This window comes from Trachurus trachurus (assembly GCF_905171665.1).
Source record: "Trachurus trachurus genome assembly, chromosome: 16".
Lineage (NCBI taxonomy): Eukaryota > Metazoa > Chordata > Actinopteri > Carangiformes > Carangidae > Trachurus > Trachurus trachurus.
The window spans coordinates 21,651,869-21,677,045 of NC_139902.1; the positions used below are offsets into that span (position 1 = coordinate 21,651,869).

Sequence of the window (25,177 nt, forward strand, 5' to 3'; positions counted from 1 at the left end):
AGACTTCAATAGCTCAAGACACTGCCAGTGCGAGCTGCTTTGTTTCTCCCTGACAGGACGACACACTGAGAGTTACATGTACGACACACAGTGACGGGCACGGGGTCATAAAAACACACACAACCTCTGTGGAGGACTTGCAACTGACCTGCAAATAACCTGTAAAAAACCTAAACAAGCATACTCTTGTGTTTTCACGCATGAGAGGGATCATTACATTACTGTTTTCAAATCCACAGAGCAATCAAAGGGCTGCTCATAACATAGGGTTAATGAGCATGGGCATGCCTCGTACTCTTGTTACACAGGGTTAATTGGCCATCAGAGACAGATATTAGAGAGCGGAGAGGCCTCGGTATGGGAAGAGTATATTAGAGTCATCTATAAGGAACGTGGTAACATTAGACAGTGTGTGGTATTACTGAACGTGTAGGGATAGGGTAATACCAATCCAATCCAAGAGCCTGCCATCGCAGAATGCTTAACATCTGCGTCTGGATTCATGTTAGACTACAATAATGAAACGCAGACAATACCTGGTAACTTTAAGGGGTAGAGGACAAATAATTTAGCAGCCAGGAAAACTGAAGAACACGACACTAACTTGCTTAAATTAGTTATGGACCTGAAAATACTCCAGTGGCCTCAGGATGTGAGAATTAGAGATTAATCGGCAACACTATTATGAATGACACCGAGAGGGGCCCAAAAGTCTGAGACCTCACTTAATGGGATGGTTAATCGTGACAGTTTTACCTGCAGCCATGAGAGATGAGCGACTTTTTTTTTGAAGCATTAGCGCAGGCTGATGTTGCCCTGGGCAGCGATGGGGACATGATACCGGGACAAAAAAAAGTGGATGGCAGCAGAGCTTCAGGGAAAATAAAAAATTGATTGAAAAAGACTGCACATTGTAACAAAGCTTGGCTGTATCATGATGGCTATAATTAAGCATTCTACCTTTTCACCAGTAAGTAATTCACTGGTGAACATATTTCCTGTGGAAACGGGCTTCACTTTAGAGGTAGTCTGAAAAATAAATCCAAATAAAGTGCTGACATACCTCCCCTGTCTGTGAAGCCTGAGCCACAGTAGACTACATGCTGGTTCTAGATAATTATTATGCCAACTGAGAACACAGAACTGATCAGAGGCAGTTGACTGCAGGGATAACTGTCCAATTTCTATGAACTTATTGGTCACGAAGAGGGAGATTACAATACCAGAAATCTGATCATCAGTAGCAATATCAATGAAATTCCACAGTTTTCGATTCCAAATTTGATACCGCAGCAGAAAACAGCAAACAAACACACAAAGCCATAGTTAAAAGTGACAAACAACATTAGAAAGACAAACTTGTGTTGTCGATGCCAGTTGTTGCAATGTAGGTGATGTATTGTTAACATTAAGTTAACAAGTGACACTAACTCCCTGAATTCTATGTACAAACTGGACGCCTGTCTTTCAGTCGCTTAGATAGGTTTGTCATTGTTTCCTCTTCCGTTCGTTATACCATTTGCATTCTGGCCTTTGGTTGTCTGTAACTTGTCCCTGCTGATCTGTGCCAGATATATGCATACACCAGGCTTGCAAAGTTTTTTAGTTTTAGTTTTTTTCTGACAAGTTACAGCAGACTTGTTGCTGTGCACACATTTTCCACTTCTGCCTAGTAGTGTTTAATGTGCCCCCCTACTTTTTCTCTTCAGGTTGATATCGAACAACACATGTAGGGTTGTTAACACTTCACTTGACTGAGTGGTAATAGATTGCATAATTAGAATAAACCACTGCATGTGTTTGTTTTCAGTACACACTGAAAGGATGGAAGTTAATTGTTTTCACACTTCATGAGTAAAAACTGTGTAAAAAAACAACAACATATCCACTTAATAAGGTTTAACGGTGGCTATGTGCTCCGCCCTGAGTCAGTGGAGCAAAGATGATGTGAGTACCAACATGGCTTTTTGAAAAACAAAGCACACTTTGCTCATTTCCTCAAAGCACCTTGGGCTCACTCATCTTCCTCTGGTTAATGAGTTCAAAGACAGCTTTATAAAACATTTACAGACACACACGGGGGGTCTCAAGCTCTACCAGAGTTCCACATGACCCCAGGTTAATTCACCTAATTAGACTGCTTTGAATCTTCTATCACTCTTCTTTTCTAATTCCCATTCTGAGTCTCCATCCATCTTAAGCCCCTCTCAACAGGAGAACCAAAAAGCAAAACCTTTTCATCTGCAAATATCCCTACACAAAATGGATTCACGCCCACGTTAGAGTTAGTTCCAGCGAGCTCAACACACACTGACCAACACATCCAGACTTATCAACATCCACCCAGAAAATGTTTGTCATAAAAGAGAAGCTGATTTTCCCCAACTCCCTAAGGAGTTTGGAGGAAGCTTTGCCCACTTCTCTAATCAGCCATACATCAGCTTGATGAGGTTGATGAGAGGGATGCTTTGAAGTGCTCACTGGGTACCATAAACCAGAACAAGGGAGTCTTAGAGATAATGAAATGAGTGTTAATGGAAAAGCCATTAGTGCTGGAATGTCAGGCCTGTCAGTCAGTCAACATAAAGATGTCAGAATAAACAGCCCAGGTCAAATTATCCTACTGCAGTGACCATGGTGAGAATTGCCCTCTCTGGTAATAACAAAGTGGTTTTAAGAAATATAAATAAAACATAACATAGCTAAACAGAGTAATATAGCTCAATCCCTAAACTGTCTAGATTGCCATTTATTCCACCATATCTCACTTTTTTGAAACCTTGCATGCAAAAACAACAACTAATCAACAGTTTTCCTTGTGCTGGCCTTGTGCTGCCAGAGGTACAGATCAATTATCAACCACCAATTAAGTTCTGGTTAACACGTATAAATGAATCTACACATTAGACAAAAGCCAGTAAATGCATCGCTCCTCTGAACGAGGGTGGAAGCTGAGCAGATTCATCGGAGAGGCTCCTGATCTTGAAGGAATGCTGTTACACAGTTAGTAACTGACTTCTGCTGGAGATAGAGCTGCCGTTGCACTGGCTGCTCGGTAAGAGAGATAAGTCCAGGTCAGGAATGTCTCTGTGCCTGAGCCAAGCAGGGACGAATGGAGGTAGAGATAGAAGGACATGACAAGGGAAACAGTAATGGAGAGGAAAGAGGGATTGAATGACACAGGGGTAGCGGGTGAGGCAGAGGGAAGCAGGAAAGGAGAGGGTGATGAATAGATGGAAACTGAGGACAGGGAGGGAGAGAAGGAGTTATGGTGGGAGGAAGAGGGAAAGCGATGAAGGTTGGGATGGTTATGTAAGGAAACAGGAGGACAGGCAAAGAAGACGGAAACATAAAACAGATTAAAGGACAGAAGGGAATATGATCAGCAAAAATAAGGACCAAAAAAAAGTCTGAAATAAAATATGTATGTGCATCCACAGAATAAACTGTCTACCTGTGTGAGTTCTGTGAAGTATCAGTGTGTGGAAAGCTGTTTCGTTTATCTTTTTCTTTTTCTTTTTTTCAAACCAGGGTGAAAAACCCTGTCAACTCTCAGACAGCCTCCTTCCTTTAACGGCAAAGCAACCGTGACAACAGCTATGACAGGGAGAAGGGGGCTTTGTAATGTCTGTTGGGTCAGAATATGGGCTGTTATCAACTGAGTCTGTTATCAATGCTCCATCAAATGGCCTTGTGGGCTGTGTCTGATCTGATCCAATATCCGCCACGCTGAGAGAGGGATTTAGATAAAAACCTGACTGCTGGGCTTGGATCTGCCTGGACCGAGAAGTCTGTTTTGAAGGATTTTGTGTTTGTTTGTGTGTGGGTGTGATGTGGGACGAGGGGTAATGCGACAGCTGAACTGCAAGGCCATGGACGTGAGTGTGTGCATGTGTGAATGTGTACAGGCATGAGGTTTTTTTTAGGACATTCCAGGAGATGGCCTTCTGCAAGTGTTTCAGGAGAGAGAGGAAAATAGAGACTGAGTCGTAGGGGGAAGGAAAAAGGAGAGTGTTTATGCTGTTTACTTGTGTTAACCATTTACATCCCAATGGACTTTTGCATTTTTGGACTGGAAGTGGAAGTGTGACTACAAGTGTGCGTTCTAACCAAGGAAACCGCAAAAGCCAAATATCCAAGGGGGCTTAGCTAAGCTCACGCTGAAGAGCTTTGGACAGGAAAATGGAGGCCATAGAATTGCAAACCAGTATTAATTATTTTAACTGTCACCAACAAATGTCAAACATCTGCAACATGTCAAAATGTAATCTTTCCAAGACTGCAAAAAGGGAAATACAATGATCGTCAGAATGGACTGAAGGCATTTTAAAGGGAACAGACTGGGCAGTCTTCACAAATAAAGTACGCAACACCAATATTAATGATTAAGAGCTTAAACCCCCAAAGTAGAACCAGTTCATCCTTGAATCCTAGTGAATGTTTGTTCCAAAATTTAAAGAAGTTCCTTCAAGGCATTGCTGAGACATAGGGCTGGGCGATAAATCGATTTTATCGATTAATTCGAATTTGTACTTTACGTCGATTTATTTTAATGAAAATCGGTTTTCTCTTCAACATCCACCACCAACGCTCCCTGCTGGGCTCCCGTAGTTCAGAGTGCGCTAATCTTTGTTTTTATTGTGGAAGTTGTGAATTCGACATTTTACTCCGCATTCAAAGCTGGCGCCATGTTTGGTTTCTGCTGGCAGCAGGCTTGTTGCTCTGCTCTGCTCTGGGGTCGGCCAGGGGTGTCAAACCTGCGGTCCGCGGGCCAAAACTGGTCCAGCAGGGAGTCCAATCCGGCCCTCAGAATGAATTTGCCAAGTGTGAAAATTACATAGAAGGAAGAAGAGGCATAATATTGTTGAAATTGCACATGTATTTTTATCAAAACATTTCAGATTGTTCATAATATGTGTATTTGTAAAAGAATAGTTAATTAACTGTAAACATCTTATAATACAAAGGGAAAAGTTTTTTTTATTTATACTACCACATCATGCTATTATTTTACTGGTCCGCTCACTTGAGATCCAATTGTGCTGTCGTATAGCTTTAGGTGGGAGGGGGGGGAAATCGATTTAAATCGTGAATCAGATTTTTTGTAAAAAAAATCAGAGATTTTTTTTTTAGGCCATATCACCCAGCCCTACTGAGACATCATGTCCACAAGAATGGGATGGATAGACAACCCCAAAGCAATATGCTTCTGGTTCTGGCCAATGCTGGCGCAGAGGCATAAGATGCCACAGGCATACTTTCAAGAATTTTCAAGTTCAGTCAAGAGAATAAAACATTTGCTAAAAATATCAATAAATTCATTAAAATATTTAACCTGTCAATGACAACCAGCTTCAAATGCATTGGGGAAAAGCGGCTGACATCAAAGCCAGTGCAAAATAACGAGAAGTGCGGTTGCATTCTGTTGCTGAGAGTAAATTAGTGTCTCGCCAAGTCGAGCCGCCAAAAACGAAGTGTAAACACAGTCTTTTAGCTCTCAAGAGGGAAAAGATGATTACCTCACAATTACAAGACCACAGAGGAGAGAGAAGCCCCATTGCCTCAGTGACAGAAAGAGAGATTACAGGGTGGTGGCTGTGCTAATGATGATGGGGAGCAGCGAAAATACTGCAGTTTATCCTAGACGATACACAAAATTGCAGCAACTAACAGAAATTTGTGGTACACTTAGCTAACGCTTTGGCAATGCTCTTCAAAATGAAAGATGAAGGGGGGATATTTTATTTGCTGCATGTCTGCTGTCGAGCGAAGATGGGGACTTGAGTTTGCGACTTGAACTCGAGTGACATGTGACTGTGAACCTGCAGTTTTTTTGTTTGTTTTTTTACAGCGGTACCATCCTTACAGGTGAGGCACATGTAGACGTCCATTTGTTGCCTGACCTTCCTTCACGAGGACTGCTGCAAAACTGGCACATATCAGGCTAATGTACGCTAAGTACTCCTGTTTAATTTTTTGCTGCGGAATATGACTGAAGGCACGCGTGGAAGTCTGCACGTGTCGACACGCCCCATGAGTTGATGACGTAAGGAGCTAATTAAAAAAATAACAACCCGTTCTTCTTTCTATCTTATTACCTACTATAATTAACAGCCTAAATCACCCCACAAAGACTTGACACTTGACTCAGACTCGTGACCAAAGACTTGAGACTTGATTGGACATGCAAAAAAAGACTTGTGAATATCTCTGCTGTCGAGTTAAAAAAACGTTTCCCCCTCAGAGAATTGAAACGTAAACATCCACAAAGGCATTCAACAGGTTCCTATTGCAGTAAAGCAACATTATGTGATCAGAAATGTCAGTGCTACTATGATGAGTCTAGGTTTTCCAACAAGGGTATACTACTAAGTCTGTTTAATTAATTAAAATTCAAAGTGGAATTGTACAGCATAGAATTTACCTCCTATGCTGACGTCACTGTACCATTGTCATTCTCACAAAGCCCTAAACTGAGAGGAGGGTTAGCTTTGCAATACATCACTACCTACCACCTCTCAGATTTTAAGCCATCTAATAAATCCTCACACAGTAATGTGATGACTGTGGGGGAGGGTGACCTAATCCTCCACGGATACCATGATACACCACACACAGACCTCCATGTTGACTGGCTATCATTGATGCAAAATGTAACCCTGCTTAGTGCACAAGCTAGTCCTAAAACCTTAAAAAAAAAATAACAAGAACAACAACAAGTAAGGGGGCTGTGAAAAGCTACTGACAAATTCTACTGCACAGCACTTAGCAGACCTTGAATTATCTTACAAATAATCACAAGAATGTTGTAATCAGCTCCAAAAGGAATATGCCACAATAGTTGCCAAACACATGATGTAAAATCAGTGAAACTGAAAATATCTGAGGTCAAAAGGAGGCTAGAGGGTGGAGTATAAAGGTTGACATGGATTGTAATTTACTCTGGGACACTTACAACATTGTCATATCATGTCACAGGTATCACTGTAGATTCAGTACGACTTGGACACCGCATCCAACATATTAGCACGATGAAAACTGAAGTGAGGTCCAGCTGCTTCTCTCCGCTCATGTTTCAACTGTCTGTCATAGTCTACAACTTTAATTACTTAATTCTACCCTTCAACTACTTCTCATCTCCATGACTCATATCCACAGCCAGTTTGTGGAATGAGAGGGTGCAGGAACCATAAAGCCATGTCAACACCTGTGGATATGAGGTCAATGCAATTGCATGAAAATCTAATGAGCTCATCTGGCAAACATTACATTTCATTCTGTATAAAGGTTAATCCATGCTATCCATATCTGTGTCTCCCAGAGTCCATATGCTGAGACAGTCCACACTGTAAACGCTGAATGCACATGTGACCGACAAGTAAAAATGGAAGCTCAGTTTGTGCACAGTGTACAGTTTCTAACTATTTCTTTTCTGTGTTGCAATTCTGTTTGAATTTTCTAAATAACTCTTCCTCAGGGTCAGAATTATGTTTCCCAGTCTAAAGTGTGGAATGTATGTACATACACATACCTACAACTTATGCATGAAAAGATGTACTGTCGGTTGGTCTTAAGGCTAAGGTCACTGGCATATTTAGGACGATAAACATATCCTCAAATCTCACGTCTGAATAAGCTGCTCCGATATAGTTTATTTTATTCTAAAACCAATCTCTGCCAGTCCTTTCAATCCGACATCAAGGTCCTCCATTCTGTCCAGTACTTTACTTCTTTAAGGTCATGTATTTAGCCAAATACCAAAATCTTCTGTGCAAGATCTCTAGTGTCTTAATGTTACACACGGGGACAAGTTCACCAGATCTGGGAGCAGACTGACGACTGCACCGTACCCTCTCAGGGAGCTGAATTCCTCCGTATCCGTAGACACACTGGCCCAGAACAAAGCTTTATCATCTGTTAATGAATTCCACGGCCAGCAGTGCTTGCTGCTGCGGGCAGGTAATTAGTTTGAACAGCGGGAAAGATCAAAGACAACACTTCCTGTCTTGCCCTCTGGTAGTGACCTCACAAGGGGAAGTCACAGATTTCACCGGGTGAGAGAAGGAGAGAAACTCTATGAAGCTTAGCCAACAGGCACGAAATCACAGTCCCAGTAAAAAGTTGTTTCACTCTTCACACACTTCACACTGCAACTTTCTCATCTGGTAAAACATTAAAGTGTTTTATAAACAAACAAGTTGCTTTATGTCTTTGTAAATATCACTTGCTTGCTATCAGTTACACGTTTATCCTGATTGAAATGTTCTGTTGCTTTTCTTCTTGGCATAATGAAGTGACTTTACCATTATTGTGAGTCTAATTTAATCTGTTAAGGACTGCAACAAAGAACAGGCTGAGTAAGGCCATCATTTCACGGAAGAGTTCAGACTATCACATACTCAGGGTTATCATCCTGAGTGCTGGAGCTTCCCTTCCTCTCACAGTGCCGTCTGAAGCCCTTATCTGACAAAATGGAGTCCAACGAGGACAGTGAGAGATAGTGTATCTGAGTGTGTGTGTGTGTATGCCAGTTTTATCTGATGATCCAAGTCATTACCCAGCCATGCCCCACAACATGGTGGCTCATAATTTTTCAATGCTGCCAAGTGTGGTTACATTAACACAGCTCAGCATAGTCCCACATGGTGACGATATGTTGCCAAAGTACCTTTGAGGAGATACAAGGACAGTCATGGTCATGTAATTCAGCTCTTTAGGATTTGCCAGTCATCTCCTCCACACAAAAACAGAAGTAGTCTTAAAAATATTTGAATTGTACTGTAATCCCCTCCTCCAGCCCTGAAATAATACACAAAATATTTAAAAAATATTTCATTGCACAGAGACAAGAGTCACAGACATTGAAAAATGTCTGTGGGCTTGGCAGGCCTACTCTCCACACTAACTGAAGGATTAAAAGCCCATAGGATTTGGCTGGCTGTGGTTTTAGAGTGCCGCTTAATTCTGCATGTAGCGCTCACAACATATTTCATTGTACATGAGGGATAATTGAGAAAGCCCTTGTCATGCCGAGCAAGCAACTTATCTGAGTGTTTGAAAGGACGGTAAACGTGCCGCATGGGTCACGCAAATACTGCCTTGCTGAATGATGAGCAAGTTCCATAACGTCACATCTTTGTCCCGTGATGCTCCGCCAGCGACTCTTAACATGACTTCGCCAGAGAAAATCAAATTTCCATGTAAAATTTACGCAATCAATCAATGGTACTTTTCATATCAGTGGTACTGGGCTTACAGGAAGCAGACCAATAGTTGGAGGTGAAAAGAGACTTTTCCACACTTCAAGTACCACAGAAGCTTCAGTGTTCTAGCAAACCAGTCAAAAAAAGCTGTGTGAGGTCTGGATAAACCACTTCAATCAGGCCCAAAAAAACAACATAAAAATGGATTTTAGATCAATTCTTCATGAAGGTCACTCAGTTCATCCCCATCACCATAAAAGTTTTTGTTGTTGTGCCATTGCTGTTCTTTTTTTCACTTTTTCAACATCCCAACCCTCTCAGATTCACATTTGTTTGGCAGCATCCCTTACTTTCATGCCGTGCAGTTTCACTCATCCAAACTTTTAACACATCTGTCAAGCAGTAAGGAAATTGTGATGTATGCCTCAACATGACAGAAAAGCTCTTGCTGGAATGGACCACACTCTGTGCCTGGCACATGGACGACCCGTTCCTTATTCCCCTCTCCCTGCATTCCAAGTGGAATACATCACCTGCACACTGCTGCCAAGGACGAGACATACATCATCCTGTCAGGACAAGAGCCAGGATGGAGGGGAGCATGGCAAACAAATGGCACTGCCCTCTGTCCCATACAACTAGCCTCCAATGAGAGTAGGAGTGCGGTTAAAACCCATTCAAGCAAATAAAGCATATTTGAATTTGAATCAGGGAGAGAGTGTAAAAGCGAGAGCAAAAAACCACTGCAACCACTCCATTCAGGCACATGCTCAAGTAGGCTACACAAGACAAAGATGACTACCAGTAACGCCTCCAGGTGCCAGATTTCAACTCTTTTTAAATTTGGCTGCACCAGGTCAGTGGCCAAGAGTTGAAGTCAAGGTGGAAGAGAGCCAGCTAGAACTGGTTGTATTTAATGAGTGATACGATGTGAACACTGATGGAAGTACCCTCTGGTCACCCTCAACCTCCCTCTCTATAAATCCTGGCAGTGAAAAATGAGATGGCAATCAACTGAGAGACGAGTAGACTGACCTCCACTGGGAAACAATTCAGTTTCTGCTGTTTCTGGGATGTATGCGCATGCAAACACACACACATAACGCAAACATACATGATCTTATATGTTGTATAGAAAATCCAGAGCCTATTCTTTAAGCAACAGAAAGTGAAAGGACAGAAGGTCAGGAGACATTCTGCACAGGTCATCAGAGATTCTATCTCAATAATCTTTACCTGGTTAAATAAAGGTTTAACAAAAAAAAATCAACTTCAGTCCCAAGATGTGAGTAGACAGGTTGATCTTTAACAAGATAGGTAAGACCTACCAACCTTTGTCACTTTGGAAGTGAGTTAGTTTAGTCATTTTTGTATAACACGATACTGTTACATGCAATAACAATGATGGCCATGTGATAGCCTGGTTGCTCAGTTATCAGCTTTCCTGCATTTGTTTCTTCAGCTATCACTTACACCAAGAGCTTTCTAAATATGAGCAGTTTGTAATCCCCAGGCTCTAAAGGAAGATGAGCATCATCCATCTAGTTGAGCCCTCCACCCCCTTAACCTAAGACCATGGGCCATTAGGCTCCACAGGCTAAATAAATCCCCTTGTACACAGTAGTCACAAAGCAGAAGATACACTATACACAACATCTGGTTGATGCATATTCATAAAAGTATACAAAAGCTCTTTTTCTTGCTTTAACAATGAGAGGAGAATCTCTCAGATAAGTCGTGTATTTAAAATCCACAGGCAAACAAACTATCCACCAAGAAACATAAAATATGGTAGAAAATTAGCAGAAGTAAAGATAAAAGTAGAATGGAAGTGGGAGGAAAACTGCGTCACACTGACGTACTTCCACTGACATATTTTCTGATCTATTGTCTGTCATCATTATGACGAATCAACATTAGCAGACAAAAATAAGAAACTTGTTCCCAATCACAGCATTCGGAAGAGCTTGTTCCCACTTATTGTTGTCAGTGGCCGATTGTTGTGCAAATGATTTTCATCTGTGGGACTGAATCTGCTTTTCAGACCTTCAGACGAGACAGAGAACCAAGCAAGCAAGCAGGAAAAAAAAGTTCAATCATATTGGATTCATTCTGCATTTAGCTGTAAAATTAGCAACATCAGTTAAAGTGACAACAAAATGAATCAGTGCAAAAGTAGTTCCACTAGCCTCTTCAGTATAGTTTGGCATACAATATTCTAGTCTCTTGATAAACAACTCCTGAGCAATATACATCTAGTTATGGCTTATCTTGTATCTATTGCAAAGAAAAACACAAAAGAGAACATAAGACTTGTGGGTAGATCAAAGTAGAGATGAGTACAGAATTCTGTACTTTTATTAGTACCGACCAAATTCCCATAGCATCCTGAGTATTGATTCATGTAAAATCAAACGGTGAGTGAAGGAGTGTCTGCCAGACGCAAACACAAAATGTGTAAAATCTTATTTCCTTGTAGAGCTGTGTGCAGCACATTGCCCCTCCTTGCCCTGCTCTCTATCTCTCACAAACACACTGACAACAGAGCTGTCCCAACGGGCCGGGCCGGGCCAGCCCAACCAACCCGACTGAATGCTCTCGTTTGGGCTGAAATATATACAAATGACTCGGGTTGGGTCTGGCCTCGGGCTTCCTCTATTAATTAATGTAATAGAGGGTGGGCCGCGACAAGACAGGGCTTTAACACCTGCGGGTGGAGTTTCAATTTTCAGCACCAAACTCTACTGCTTGTGAATAGCCCCTCCTCTCCGTGCATCCATTTTAAACAGTGATCCCGCTATAATGCAATTAAGGAAGACCTCTTATTATGTCGGCTTGCTTGTTTACACTGAACCATAACAATATATCTTCAAAATTCTGAAGTTTTGACTGACGTTTTTGCGAAGAAAATAAGTACAGAAAACTTTATTTTGTTGCATGCTGGGACTAGTTCCCAGGATACGGGTATCCGTACTGTATCAGTTTAAATGTGAAAGGTACTCATTCCTAGATCAAAGTGATAGTGCACCTGAACAAATACCTTGTTGACAGACTAGTATAACTTCTAGGGACAGTGAGAAAGAGTTGGTGTTGAGTCTACTTGGACATCTTAATTTTTTTGGTACCTGAAGGCCTCTCCCCTGCTCCACCACCTGGACCTTTATGTTCATAGTCAAACTGGTCTGGGTCAATCCATCAGAAACTGAATCTAAAAATACAGACCATGTGGTCATGTTAGTGTCAATTCTAGGCCTATGATGATGAAGAGGAAACATATAATCCATGCAGAGTGGTTTCGTGGTTTACCAGTCTCCTTCACTGCCTGCTGTATCATTTGGCTCTTTCCAGTGAGGTCAACTCAAGCAGTTTACTGGCAGAGCTGAGTTATGGTGGATAGCAACTAAAGGAGCCTTCCATAGAAAGCGATTGAAGTTGCATCTTTGTATTTAACTCTGCATAGCCTGCTGCATAATAGAAAACGACTGTGGACTGAGAATGGTAAACAGGCAAAACTGACTATGAGAACAATCTGCAATAACCTTGATACAGGAAGAAGCGCTCTCAGTGTAATAATTATCCACCAGTTTCCCTAATAAAACATAGATATCAGTCAAGAGAAAACACACTACCATGTAAATACAGCATATCCTCACCTTAAAACAGCTCAGAAAACATTGCACGAAGATTAACAATAACTCTGTATCTATCTTTATATTCATTTCAATCACCAAAGAGTGTATGATTGAAACAAGGTATACGAAATGAGACAAAGCATTTTAACAGTCCAAACTTAGTAGTGCTTCTGTTTCAAGGTGTTTCAAGGCGCAGCACATAGGATCTAAGGCTCTGCCTCTGGTACAACCGAGTTGATGCTTACTTGGTATCACAATGATGGTTAACCAAGGAATATTCAGTTATTCAGAAGAGACCATTAAAGATAAAAACCGAACTACTGATCAGTGCAAGAGTAGACAAGACTGTGTAAAGGGGCATTTATAGTTGTTAATGTGCAGGAACTCTGAGATCGACCATCCTCCCCCAATGATTATCGTTTTCCCCAAGCTCTGCAAAGCCTGCATCAAGTTGGCTGGCAGCCCTCTGCCAGGGGCTTTGGCCAATATTGAGGATTAAAACCCTGCAAGTCTATAAATACACCTAGCAGACCAACGTCAGCACCCAGCCAGCTATTGGACTCACCTCTCACTGCTGGATAGCTGGCATGTGTTTTTCTTCTTTTCTGCTTCTCACTTGCTTCTACTTTCTCCCTTCGTCTTTAAGTTTCTCAGACTCTCAATGTTCTTTCTCTTTGTGGTCCTATTTTCCCCTCCAACTCCCTCTCTCAGTTTGTCTCCCAGTCTTCTGTGTCTCTCACTCTATCCCTCTCATACTCTCTCGCTTGGCAGGGCCTCTTAATTGGAAACAAGCTGTGAGAAGGCTTTCAGTTTGAGGTTAAAACTGCATCTGACCTGCCTCCTGCTGTATCTTTTCTTCTCTCCTTTGGCTGCATCACAGGCTTGTGCACAGTGGCCTAGAGCAGATGTATGAAAGACAGAGTGTGGTGAAGAGGGAAGCTGAAAGTTGACTCTTCCCACTGGCTGGAAACAGCAGGAACATAACAGGTGAACCAGCCAAATGGAAAACCTATAACTAGGCATTTTTTATCTGAACAACATGCCCAGCTGAAATAAGAGATGTATAAGCAGGTAGCCAAAAGAGACTGATTAATCACACCTTAGGACTTGTACATTCCTTAGCAAGCCCAAAAACTTTTTACAATGCAATATGCATTGAGTATCCTGACACAGCTTTCTCCGCCTATTGCAAATATTGCCATCAACTTATTCCTTGTATTGTTCATCGACTACTCACATCATGCAGGCTAATCTCATCAAATGTACTGTGTCCAAGTAATATTCATTGGAAAAGCAAAAAGCCCCCACCCAGCTGGCAAACTAGTCACAGTTCCCAACACCACTAACACAAAACAAATGGCGATTAACACAAAACATAGGCCAGTAACTCAGTCGTTGTTGCACTATATTTATCACAAGAATATAAAAAGTACAGTACAACTGCAAACAAGAAAATACAATTATACAGTATAGAATGCAATGCCGTGCCCAGATATAATCACATTTCACTTCAAACAGGGGACCTACAGCATACAAGTCCATACAAAGCACATCAAAATCCCCATATACATACCAAGCTAACATCTGGAGCATCAAGTCTCTCAACTATTACAGAAAAATGACATGGCCATTACATGGTAATTATAGTGAGAGGCAGCATTCAGCCTGTCACAACTTCCTTGTTGTCAGTGGGAGAGGATAAGAGGGATTTGTTGCACAAAGGGCCACAGCCAGGCACAGAAACTATTATTTCCACCCAGTTAGACCACAGACTGCACTGTCTGACCCATAGGACTGTGCATCTCAGTCACAATCACACATCAACCTGCATGCAGAACTCAAACCAAAAATGATGCAAAGTAATAGTTCAATCTAAAGATTTTAATTTGTGCTTTATGTCCATCAGATGACTCTGAAGGGAACAGGCATAAATATGGCATACCTACAGCTGTTATATGACACATTTACAAGTTGCCCAATGTCTTAGCCTGAGTCTAAATCTGTCTGACAAACAGCTACCTAATTAACAAAGATGCTTTAAAGAGCTCAGCTTACTTAATATTATTCCGATTTGCAACATGCTACAAGCTGCTTACTCTAGCCAATGTGTTGTTCATGGCACAATATAAGTCAGAGACACTTTTCATTTGAAAAGTTGATCCATGACACAAAAACAATTATTGATCTCCTTGGCAACAGCCGCCACTATACTATCCAACCCACATCGTGACCCCTCCACATCTCACTTGTTTGGAAAGCCGTGCATAACTGGGTGATATAAAGGATATAAAGTAGGTCTGGGTATGATTACAGCTGAAAATGATTTGGCTTCTGGGGACTGATGAATGGGTCGTGTCAGAACTAATATTAACCATTTGGATTCACCCCTAAAAAAGGCAAAAGCCGACCGTATACCCCAGACAGACGTGCTAAAAAGCTTAATGTAACAATAGGATTTTCATGACCCAATGTCCTGCTGGACAGTGGCCAGAAAGCAATTAATGAATTAACAACGAACCCCTAAGCAAGCCTTCTGTGTTTAACATCTTCTAGAAAATCAGAGTGAGTTACTTTATATTATGAGCATCCTTTCATTATTCATCCTCCACAACAGAAAAAGAAATATGACACATGTGCCATTAGCATCACCGCTACAGCCAGTCAATCATACCAGGTAATCCATGAATACTAAATTCAACATGCTTGATAGATAGCATTAATTTCAGTGTTGCACAGCCTACAATAGATCAGGTGTGAAGCACAGGTCCTAAAAAAGCAGGAATAAAATCAAGTATTATTTCACACACAATATATATAAAGTATTCTAGAAAATCATTGGGTCGTTGAAGATATTTTTACCAGACCTTTCCAAACAAACTTCTTATAAATAATGTATTATATCTTGCTTCCTCTGTTCCTCAGAAATCTGTATGATGAAAACCTTGCCGCTGTATTTCAAACACTGAGATCTAAAATATGAGGATGTCTTCTGGCAAAACCAGGTCATGATGTGAGCAAGACCTTCAAGTCCATATATTCCAGCACAATAAAAGTCACAGGTTGGCTCAGATGAAGAGGACTGTCAAGCTTCCTGTTTGAAACAGCATGAAATATATGTTCCTCGTTATTTAAGTGCAATAACTTCTTGTAACCATATCAGTTTTGGAACTAGTGAATAAACTTTATATAATTCAACAATAATTCAGCAGCGGACTATGGATCAAGCCAAAGCCTGTTGACTTATAGTGGTGTGGCTTACCGAGTATGTACTGACTGAAAACCTCTGAACATTACGTAGCCACGTAATGGAGCTAAGCTGGCGAGGGCTAGTGAGATACCAAAAGCCCATTTCTCCCCCTATGCTACTTAATGACAGGGGGATTATTTTTTTTCCTTTGGGTTATGGCTCTGATGCCACCCATCTCACTATGTGAAATCACTCCCTGGAAGCACTTGGCAGCGAGCAGTCAACTGGCAGAAAGGCAGAGTGAGCAGATAGCTTGTGTCTTAAGAGTGATATGGAGAATGTTCTTCTGCTGAGCCAATGAATGAACCTTATAAGCTGGTACTTACCTGCACAAGCACACACCAACATGATAGGATCGATGCTAAGCAAACACATCATGTGAAAATACAGCACAAGGTTTAAAAGGAAAGGAGGGGGAAAAAAATACCACTTGTTTTCACTACATACTAGGGCTGTCACTTTTTATTCGACATTCGAATATTCGTTCGAATGTGGGGGGAAAAGTTCGTATTCGAGCAGTAATGACCTGCTCGATATGCAGGCTGCAGCAATACTCTATTTACCGTCTTTGGCTGCAGTGCCCGGTGCCTGCATAGCGCCGCGGAACGTCCACCGGACGCGGAAGGGCCGCGAACAGCCGAGAAGCGGAGCCAGTTTACTTTCTGTGCCCATATTAACCGCTGGTGTGGTGTCGCGGCGTGCACCTCCGCGGCCGGCTCGCGCCGTGCAGCGTCTGGTCTATTTTGTGTGAGAGCCGCGAGCACTCGCGTCAAGCTGGGCAGGAAGTCAAACATGAAACAACGAGAGTATCCGGTCAATTTTCAAAATAAAACACCGCGACTGTGTGTGCTGCGGCGCGGGGGGGGGGGGGGGTAATATTCGAATATATCCGAACGAATTACGGGTCATTCAATAATCGTTCGAACCTCATTTTTCTAAAAACTGACAGCCCTACTACATACTGCAATCAAGTGCCATAGCTGACCCCTCAACATACTATAAAATGGTGTGTCACCCAAACTGAACAACTGACAACATCATGAAGACGCAACATGGGGGTCAATCACCACAGGCCCCCAAACAACACCGGGGTCACGCAGGACACGGTTTGGGGCCAGGGCATTCCTGGCCGATGCAGTTGGGTTTGTCTGGGAAATGACTGAGCAAACAGGGGCCAGAGTGGCTTCCCCTTACTGGCACCAGCGCTTTGTCCCCACTAATCCACTCCAAAGAGCCACAGTCAAACACCCAGCGCCATATAGTCACCAGTAACAACACAGCACAGTCTGGGGGGACACGAAATGAATCCCACTGGCCAAAGCAGAGAGACAGACGCCGGTTTGCTCATCAGATTTGGGCACAGAAATCAGTTTGGCTTATCTGTAGGACTGGGTGGTGATCACAGAGAAACTTTTTGACGCAATGGGGCTGTGCAATATTGCCTGCAGCAGGGATGGGGGTACTTGGACTCATCTTTTTTTGCTCATAAATCCAGAGCATCATGGCAACAGGTAGCTGTGTGTGTACATTGTAACACTGAGTGATTTAGAGTTCATTATACACTGACAAGCAGGAAGGTGGAAAGGTCAAGAGTAATGGAAGCATATTCACTGGTGAATAGGAAGTATTTTGAGACTGATACGGATATCAATTGAATTAGTTTAATAAAGTAGCTCTTTGTGGAAAACAACATTAAAGCTAATCTACTTATCTGTGCCTTGTGATGTGTAATTTGGTCAAGTTAAGTCATATGATATGAAGATCAGTGAAAACCACTAAATTTTGATTTTTTAAATTTGATTTTTTTTATGTTTGTCAGTGTGTTTCTGTTGCTGTTGAATATAACAATAATGCAAATAGAACTGTTATAAAATATGGGGACAAGAGCATTTTGACTGCCTTGACACCATGTTGTGTTTAGGAGTCAGGACTATCATCACACTTTGTCAGGTATGGGATGCATAACAACAAATGATGTGCAAGACATCCCAGGCTGTGTGAGATCACCTTGCACTCCAATAATAGCAAAGCTATAGCTTAACCAGTCATACACAATATGAAATAAAAAGCATTAAAAAACATGGAAAAAACACAGATAAAAAGGCAAAGTTTTGGGCAAATATTAATATTAATCATTAATTCATTTAAATATCTGTGTTGCAGCAACATAAACACAAAGATTTAGTTAATTTTAGTGTGCCATGGTTACAGATGCCTAAAAAAGTAAAGTTCAAGGTGTCTTCACGACTCTTTGTCATTATTAGAGTTAAATATGAGTGCGTTTTGATTCAGGCAAGAATAAGGACAAAATAAAGAGACAAGATGGAGTACCAAAAACATAAATCAACTCATATCTCAAAGAGCTACTATAAAATATGAATAAATGTAGTTGGGTGGTACTTACTTGTCATACTCTGCGTTGTCTTTATCACAGCGTGCATCCTTGTGCTTCTGCCAGTCCTTCCCATGCTTGCAGGTAGTGAGGAGGACCACATCCTGTGAGTTATGAACATGATATAAAGCGTTCCTAGTGTCTGAACCTATTCCAGTTAGGTACCTCTTCCCCTTAAAAACAAGCATGTACTTCCTATAAGGGGGAATGGTGTTATGTTTCAGGTAGCCTCTTTCCCCTCCTGTCCTGGGGTGGTCTTTAGAGAAAAGAGGAATTGAAACATCAAAGTTTGGCCTAAAGTTCTCGGTGCTGATGCTGGCCTTAGCCAACATTGCAAGGCCGATGTCAAAGCCAAGGTCCTCCGTGTAGTCTGGCCAGGTGCCGGAGTACAAGTTGAAGATGATGTGGTTTCTGCCCCCGTTCCACAAAGGGAGGTTTTGGACCTTAGCTCTCAGGTTGTGTACATACTGGGGTGAAAGCTGGTCCCGGTCCAGGGTGTCCAGACTCAGGACGAACAAACATGCCTGTCCTGGATCAGGTGTGTGAAACCTGGAGCCTTCAATAGCGGACAATATGTTCTGATAACTCTCTGACATCTTTTCCCCTTTCTGCTGGGGATAGACATAAACTTTAAATCCATTCCTCTCACATAGGGAGAAATCAAAGCAGGAGTCCATCCTGCAGCGTTTTCCAGTGTAAACACCGGAGTTAGCGTCCCTCTTTTGCCTGGGAGATATGTGTTCATTGTGATCATCGCGCCGATCTTGCTCCCAGGAGTTGAAGGGCTGCAGGTACCCCGGGAAGCGACGCCACCGCGCCCCGGGGTGATGGTGATGATGACCGGCGAGGCTGCGGTCATCACGCCGCCGGCTGGACAGCGGGACTTGTATCCCCCCAAAACAAAACAACAGAATGAGACACGCACCGGCGGAGAACAGGATTAAGTACCGTTTTTTGGCCTGCATGTGTCCTACGATCTGAGATCAGATGCCTGGCGATAAATCCAAGAAGAAGAAGTAGGAGTAGTCCCCAAGTTTTGGTTTCACCACCACCACAGTCTCCTGCGGGAGCGCTCCTCCGCCATCTTCCCCCGGGCTGCAAGGGCTGTGCGCGCACGTCTCCCCCCACCACCACCACCTTCTTCTGCTTCAGATGCCTTCTTTCACAAGTCCGGGAACTGATCCAACGCATGTGGGCGATTTTATAATGTCCATCCACCTCGTCTCCTCGTCAATAAGTTGTATCGATTAACTGACAACAGGTTCTGCTATATAATATGCACCACAGCGCTGCTGCCTTCACCTTCAATCTGGTGCATCTGAAGTGGTACACCCTACTTTCCTTTGTATTAAAAAAAAAATAAGCTACCTTTACTTTAACAAGAGCATTACTTACCTTACTTACTAAGCAGGGGGCCACACGGTGACTAATAATAACACTGCACAAAATTAGCACAAACTTAAGCCTGTTATAAGTAGCAGTGTGGACTAGACTTGTTGCCTGGACAGTCAACTATTGTCCCTGCTGGAAATTAGCTACCAGGGCGAGCAAGCACAGCCCCTAAACATTCAACCTATTACCACTGCGCTTTCTTTTTTACTAAACCGTGTAGACAGAGGCTTATCATTGTGGCTAAGTGTAACGTAGCTAGTATCTAACATAGGCTTCTTTCTCTTTTTTTTAGCTAGCAAGCAAGCTAAAGCTACAGCTACAGCTAACCACCTGGCTAGTTTCTGAAAACATTATTCCCAGTTAGCTTGTTAGCTAAGCGGTCGCATCAAAGTAAGTAAAGACAGCCAGGCAGAAAGGCAGCCTCTGCTCTGCTCCGCTCCTCTCCGGCGTCCACAACAACCATGTCTCTCTCCCTCTTTCTTTCTCTCGTTTTGTCCACAACTTATCTCCCTCCTTTGCTCTCCCACGACGTAACCCGACAGGCTAATTTCTCCGTAAATGCCTCCAGTACACACACACAGATGAAGAAGAGGAGTTGCTGCTGTAGAGAGACTGCAAGCCAAGCAGAGCGGCACACAGCACAGCACAGCACGGCACAGCAGTCCCACCACCAGGACGAAACGACTGCTGCTGCCGATGATGATGATGATGATGTGACGTCCTTCCACGGCGCACGGTGCGTTATCATTGGCTCCCATTACATCCGAGGCGGGCGGGGCTTCCAGTGCACCCATTCACATCCAGAGAGGGAGGGGAAGGGAGGGAAGGAGAGCTCCTTGCACTGATTTCACTAGACTAGAGGATTGTGAGTTGTGGTTTGTTGCCTGTTGAACCATATCAAACCATATGAGAAGTTGAAGAGTAGTTAAATGGGGGAACAATAAAAAAGCAGAAGCAAGAACAAAACAACCACCACAGGGCTGTAAAAAAAAAAAAAAAAAAAAAAAGGAAAGAGTTTTGATCACACGATTGTCATAAACTGCAGATGTGACAATTTAATTTTGTTTCTGGTATTGGTTTGAAGGTCAACCATATAGGCTATTATTATTTACAAAGGAGTCAACAAATAGTGTCAATTAAATTCCCCTTGGGTGATCAGAAACATCATTTTTCTTAGGGTTTACATTTTCGACCGTGGTAAAAATGCATTAAAAACATGCTATAAATGAAGCATTATGCTACTACAGAGCTTTTCCAGCTTACAAATTATATTCGGCAGATATAAAGGAGCATGATTATGTGGTACAAGGCCATGAAAAACTCACATCATCGTCGTTTCTTTATATGTTCAATGTAAAAACAGCCACTACAACTAAAATACGGCAATCGCATTATGTTCCACAGTGATAATAGTAATATGATTTTTCAGGCATACTGTTTTCTCATACACAGTCAGTGGGTTTGTAATTATAGTGGGTTTAAATCTTAGCAGTGGCAGCATTGTCCATTACTGTATGGTTACCATAAACCATCTTGGCACAGGGCTGGCGGACTGGGAACATGCTTCAAAGAGGGTTTTGGTTCAGGGCCCTGTATTAATATGTGATTCACTACAACTGCTGAAAGACCGGAAATAGGATGCCTGAAAGATTCGGGAGTTGGATTCTTTCTTTTGCTTTTTATTGGATGGTGAAGGTTCTTCATCAGTACGAATTGATCCAGCTGAAGTGGCCTTTTAATAAATGACTGCATCCTTGGGTACAGCAGTGCTGCTCTGTTGTTGAACATGACCTCTGACCTTTCTTTTGGAGATGAATTTATGCAATTTAGAAATTAGAGAATGTGAGGTAGGGATAAAGAAAGAGATTGCCCCTGAGAGGAATTGTACCAGTGAATATGGACCCGCAGCACAATGGTACTGCAGTGTATTAGCCAGGTCTTTTCTGGCATGTATTAAGCCATGATGTGTTTTCACAGCTGCTCTGGTCTGAAAGACTAGAAGTGAGTTTGCAGAAGCGGGGAAAGAGCAAGGAGGAATGTGAAGCTGCGTTCCTCAGGAGCTGTGGACCAGTTATCTGCACTGCCTCAGTTCCCCATGGGCCACTGATCAAAGACAGGGAGGGATATGATGTCCACCTCCTCATTCTTTACCTCCTCCCTTTCTCTTTTGTCTCCCCTCTTTCTGTCCCACTCACCCTTCTCCTGCCTTCCTTCTTCCTTCTCTTACTCTCTCTCTCTCTATCGTCCCCTCTGTTGCTCTCTGGTATTTTTTTCCATCTCTTCGCTCTTTCATCCTTTTAACTGGTTTACGAGGGGGGTGTCGTGTCGTGTCGTGTCGCCGCTGACTGATGTGGGGAGATGAATGTTCTTCAGCATCTGCCACTAAACTGATCAGATGTGCTTTGTTTATATGTCACTGAATAGTTTAAAGTGGTCTATCCATGCATACTTGTAACAGTTCCTCACTTTACATTTTGAAATGTATTTTTGGACTTCCAGTAGGTTTTAATTTGCATCACTTCAAAACCAACATGACAACAAAGTAACAAGAAATCAACCAGGAATGCAGACAAATATATAGGAAACTATACAACAAATATAGAGACAAATACCTATACCTATATCTATATACACACACACGCATGCACACACAGACACACACATCTGTGTTTAGTTATTATCTACCGCTTAATAACAATGTGGAGATGCTGTGTCCCTGCTGTTGCATTGTGTTTGCTGGGCTGAGTACTGGCCAGATTTAGAGCAGCGGGGTGACTGAGCCAGAGCAGCACTCCCACTGTGTAATACACGCAACCATGCCAATATCTAATTTGGATGCACCCAGGTCAGCATAGTTTTCCCAGCCAGCCAGCAAGTCAGGCAGCCAAAGACTAAACAGCCAAATGGAGATTTATTATTTCCTTCTGAGTACATTTTGAGGTCAGCAATAACTGTAATGCAGCGCAGATTTGTTATTAAACATCCCACTCATATATTCGCACGAAAAATCACAATGTTTGGTATATACCACAGCCACGCAGACACATGGGTGATTATGCATGTGCACTTACACACAGCCATTTGTGGGTGTGTAACTGCTATGTATGTGTGTCTCTTTCATGTAGAGCACAGCCTTGGATGTGATGATTTAATGTCCCCTCCCAACCGAGACTGACAGCCTTGGCGAGTAGCCTCATTCATCTGCGTTGATGCTGAAATGCACAAATCACATCTCAGAGGATCAGGACAAACAGTAAAATGAAAGGTTGATGTGAAAAATGGAAGTGTCAGAGCCTCGATGCAGAAGTGGCGGGTAGGATCGCCCCCGAAGATTTAAATGGAGGGCTCCATGATACTGTTGTACCTCTGGCACCATCAGTGGGAGTCATGTAGTCATGTAGATGGATATTTTCTAAAATCACACACCAGGAGCCCCCAAAATAGTTTTCTTGCTCAGAGTTACATGAGAAGATCGATGCCACTCTCACGGCTGCATTAGATTTGAAGCAACACAAAACAAAGAGCCTGACCCAGTAGGCTACAGCTCATTTGTTTCGTTCAGATCTGGTTAGCTTGGCTTTGTAACAGTGTTTTGTGCACAAACCAGCTGCTGGGCGCATAGATTTTCTCATCTAATGTTTAGCAAGAAAGCAAACAGCAAACTACTGTATCTGGTTTTAGTCCAAGAGAGAGGAGAAGCGTGGTCTTTCCATTTATACATTCTCAGGCTGTTAGGTGAAATTTCTATCGCTTGTAACTGATTAATATTTATGGTTGTCAATTGATTTTCATATAGAACTTAGAAAATGTAAATGAGGCATTGAGGTCAGCACAGGATGGCTCCAAATTAATACATAGTAGGCTAAATGTAAATTACGCCTCTTTTTATTCATTTCTTAGACTATATTCAATATATCACTGAGATAATTTGGCAAATTAATCTAAATCCATGACCAAAATGTTAAATTTATTGGCTAAGTAGCCTAAGTCTGTGCTATGTAGAGCCAGAAAGGCTTTCTTGTTCTTTACAAAAATGTCATTGTCTTGTGACGATCAGTCTGATATTATTATTTCTCGCCAAAATTGTCAGTAAAGATAAAAGCACACTAAGGTTAATGTGAATATTAACTCCAGTGAATAATGAAAGTCTAATTCTGCTTCTGGCAGTAATTTCTGTGATATGCTTCACTCATAAGGGCCTGCACAAATTTGAATGGCAGACATAAAAAGCTTTCACCCTGTCATGACCCTTTTTAAATTCAGAGCAAATTACTATTTTCTGTAAAGGACTGATATTTTATTCTTTCTTTGAAATGAACAGCAGACACTCTTTTGACAGAAAGTAATGCATATTTTGCATTTGCTCCCAAGTTTTGTTGAATTGTTGACTATTAGCATTTGCATTTCTCCAGTTTTATCTGTGTATTAATGGATTTGAGCAGATCATTCAAAAGGCAAACATATCTATCAGTCAATAAAGCTATATAGAGAAACAGTTTTCAGGCGGCTGGTCCAAATAGTTGGAAAAAGTTCAAGGTGCAAAAGGTCATATCTATCATAACTATCATCATTCCTCTTTTTCGTCCCCCTTTCTCCTCTACTGTTTGTATCAATATGTGTTAGAAACAAAGGAAAGATATGTGTGTATGTAGGCTACTACATGAGCACAATATGCTCACCACCCTTTGTGCACGACAATGTGTGTGTGTTAGAACATCTCAATCACAGAGCAGAGATCAGGTTCAATTACACATGCAATAACTTTTAGGTCTCAGAAGGCCTAAAAGCCATTTATATGCTAATACGTATGACAGCAGTAATGACTTGCAATAAAAAAAAGACATCTGCTGCTTGATCAGATCTGATATCAGAGCATTACCACAATCAGTCTTTGCTATTTGTCCTGTAACTGCTTGTTAGCCTCAAAACTCCTTGTGGGAAGTGTTTTGGCATCTAGTATTGGTGATGTAATCACTCCTTCTCCTGGCTGTCTCTTGTCTCTCTACAATCTGTAATAGTGTTGAATTTGTGTTTTAGCTGTGGACTCCTGAGGGAAATTGAGAGTAGACACATTTTTCTAAGGAATCAAGTAAAGTCTTAATTCAACTATGTGGATGAAAATCAAATTATGGGGTTAAAATCTGTATAACACCTTGACAAGGAAAAAGTGAATTACAAAAACATTTACCTTTACTTAGGCCTACCATGCGCACATTTTCCATGCCAGCTAACAAAGTAAATTTACTATCCCGAGTCCTAAACAGCAGCATCTTAGCACTGTCAGAGTGAGCATGTTAGTATGCTGAGAGCA

General features: G+C 42.0%; 1 protein-coding gene across 1 annotated transcript in view; it reads right to left on the minus strand.

Moving 5' to 3' along the window:
- LOC310999077 (exostosin-1a-like) overlaps nt 1–20,430 on the minus strand; it is a 39,407-nt gene extending 18,977 nt beyond the window's left edge. Inside the window, exon 1 of the mRNA XM_083989391.1 lies at nt 18,487–20,430. Within this exon, the coding sequence (XP_083845517.1) occupies nt 18,487–19,439 (953 nt within the window). The 5' untranslated portion in view covers nt 19,440–20,430. The remainder of the gene's footprint in view (nt 1–18,486) is intronic.
- Between the last annotated feature and the right edge of the window lie 4,747 nt (nt 20,431–25,177).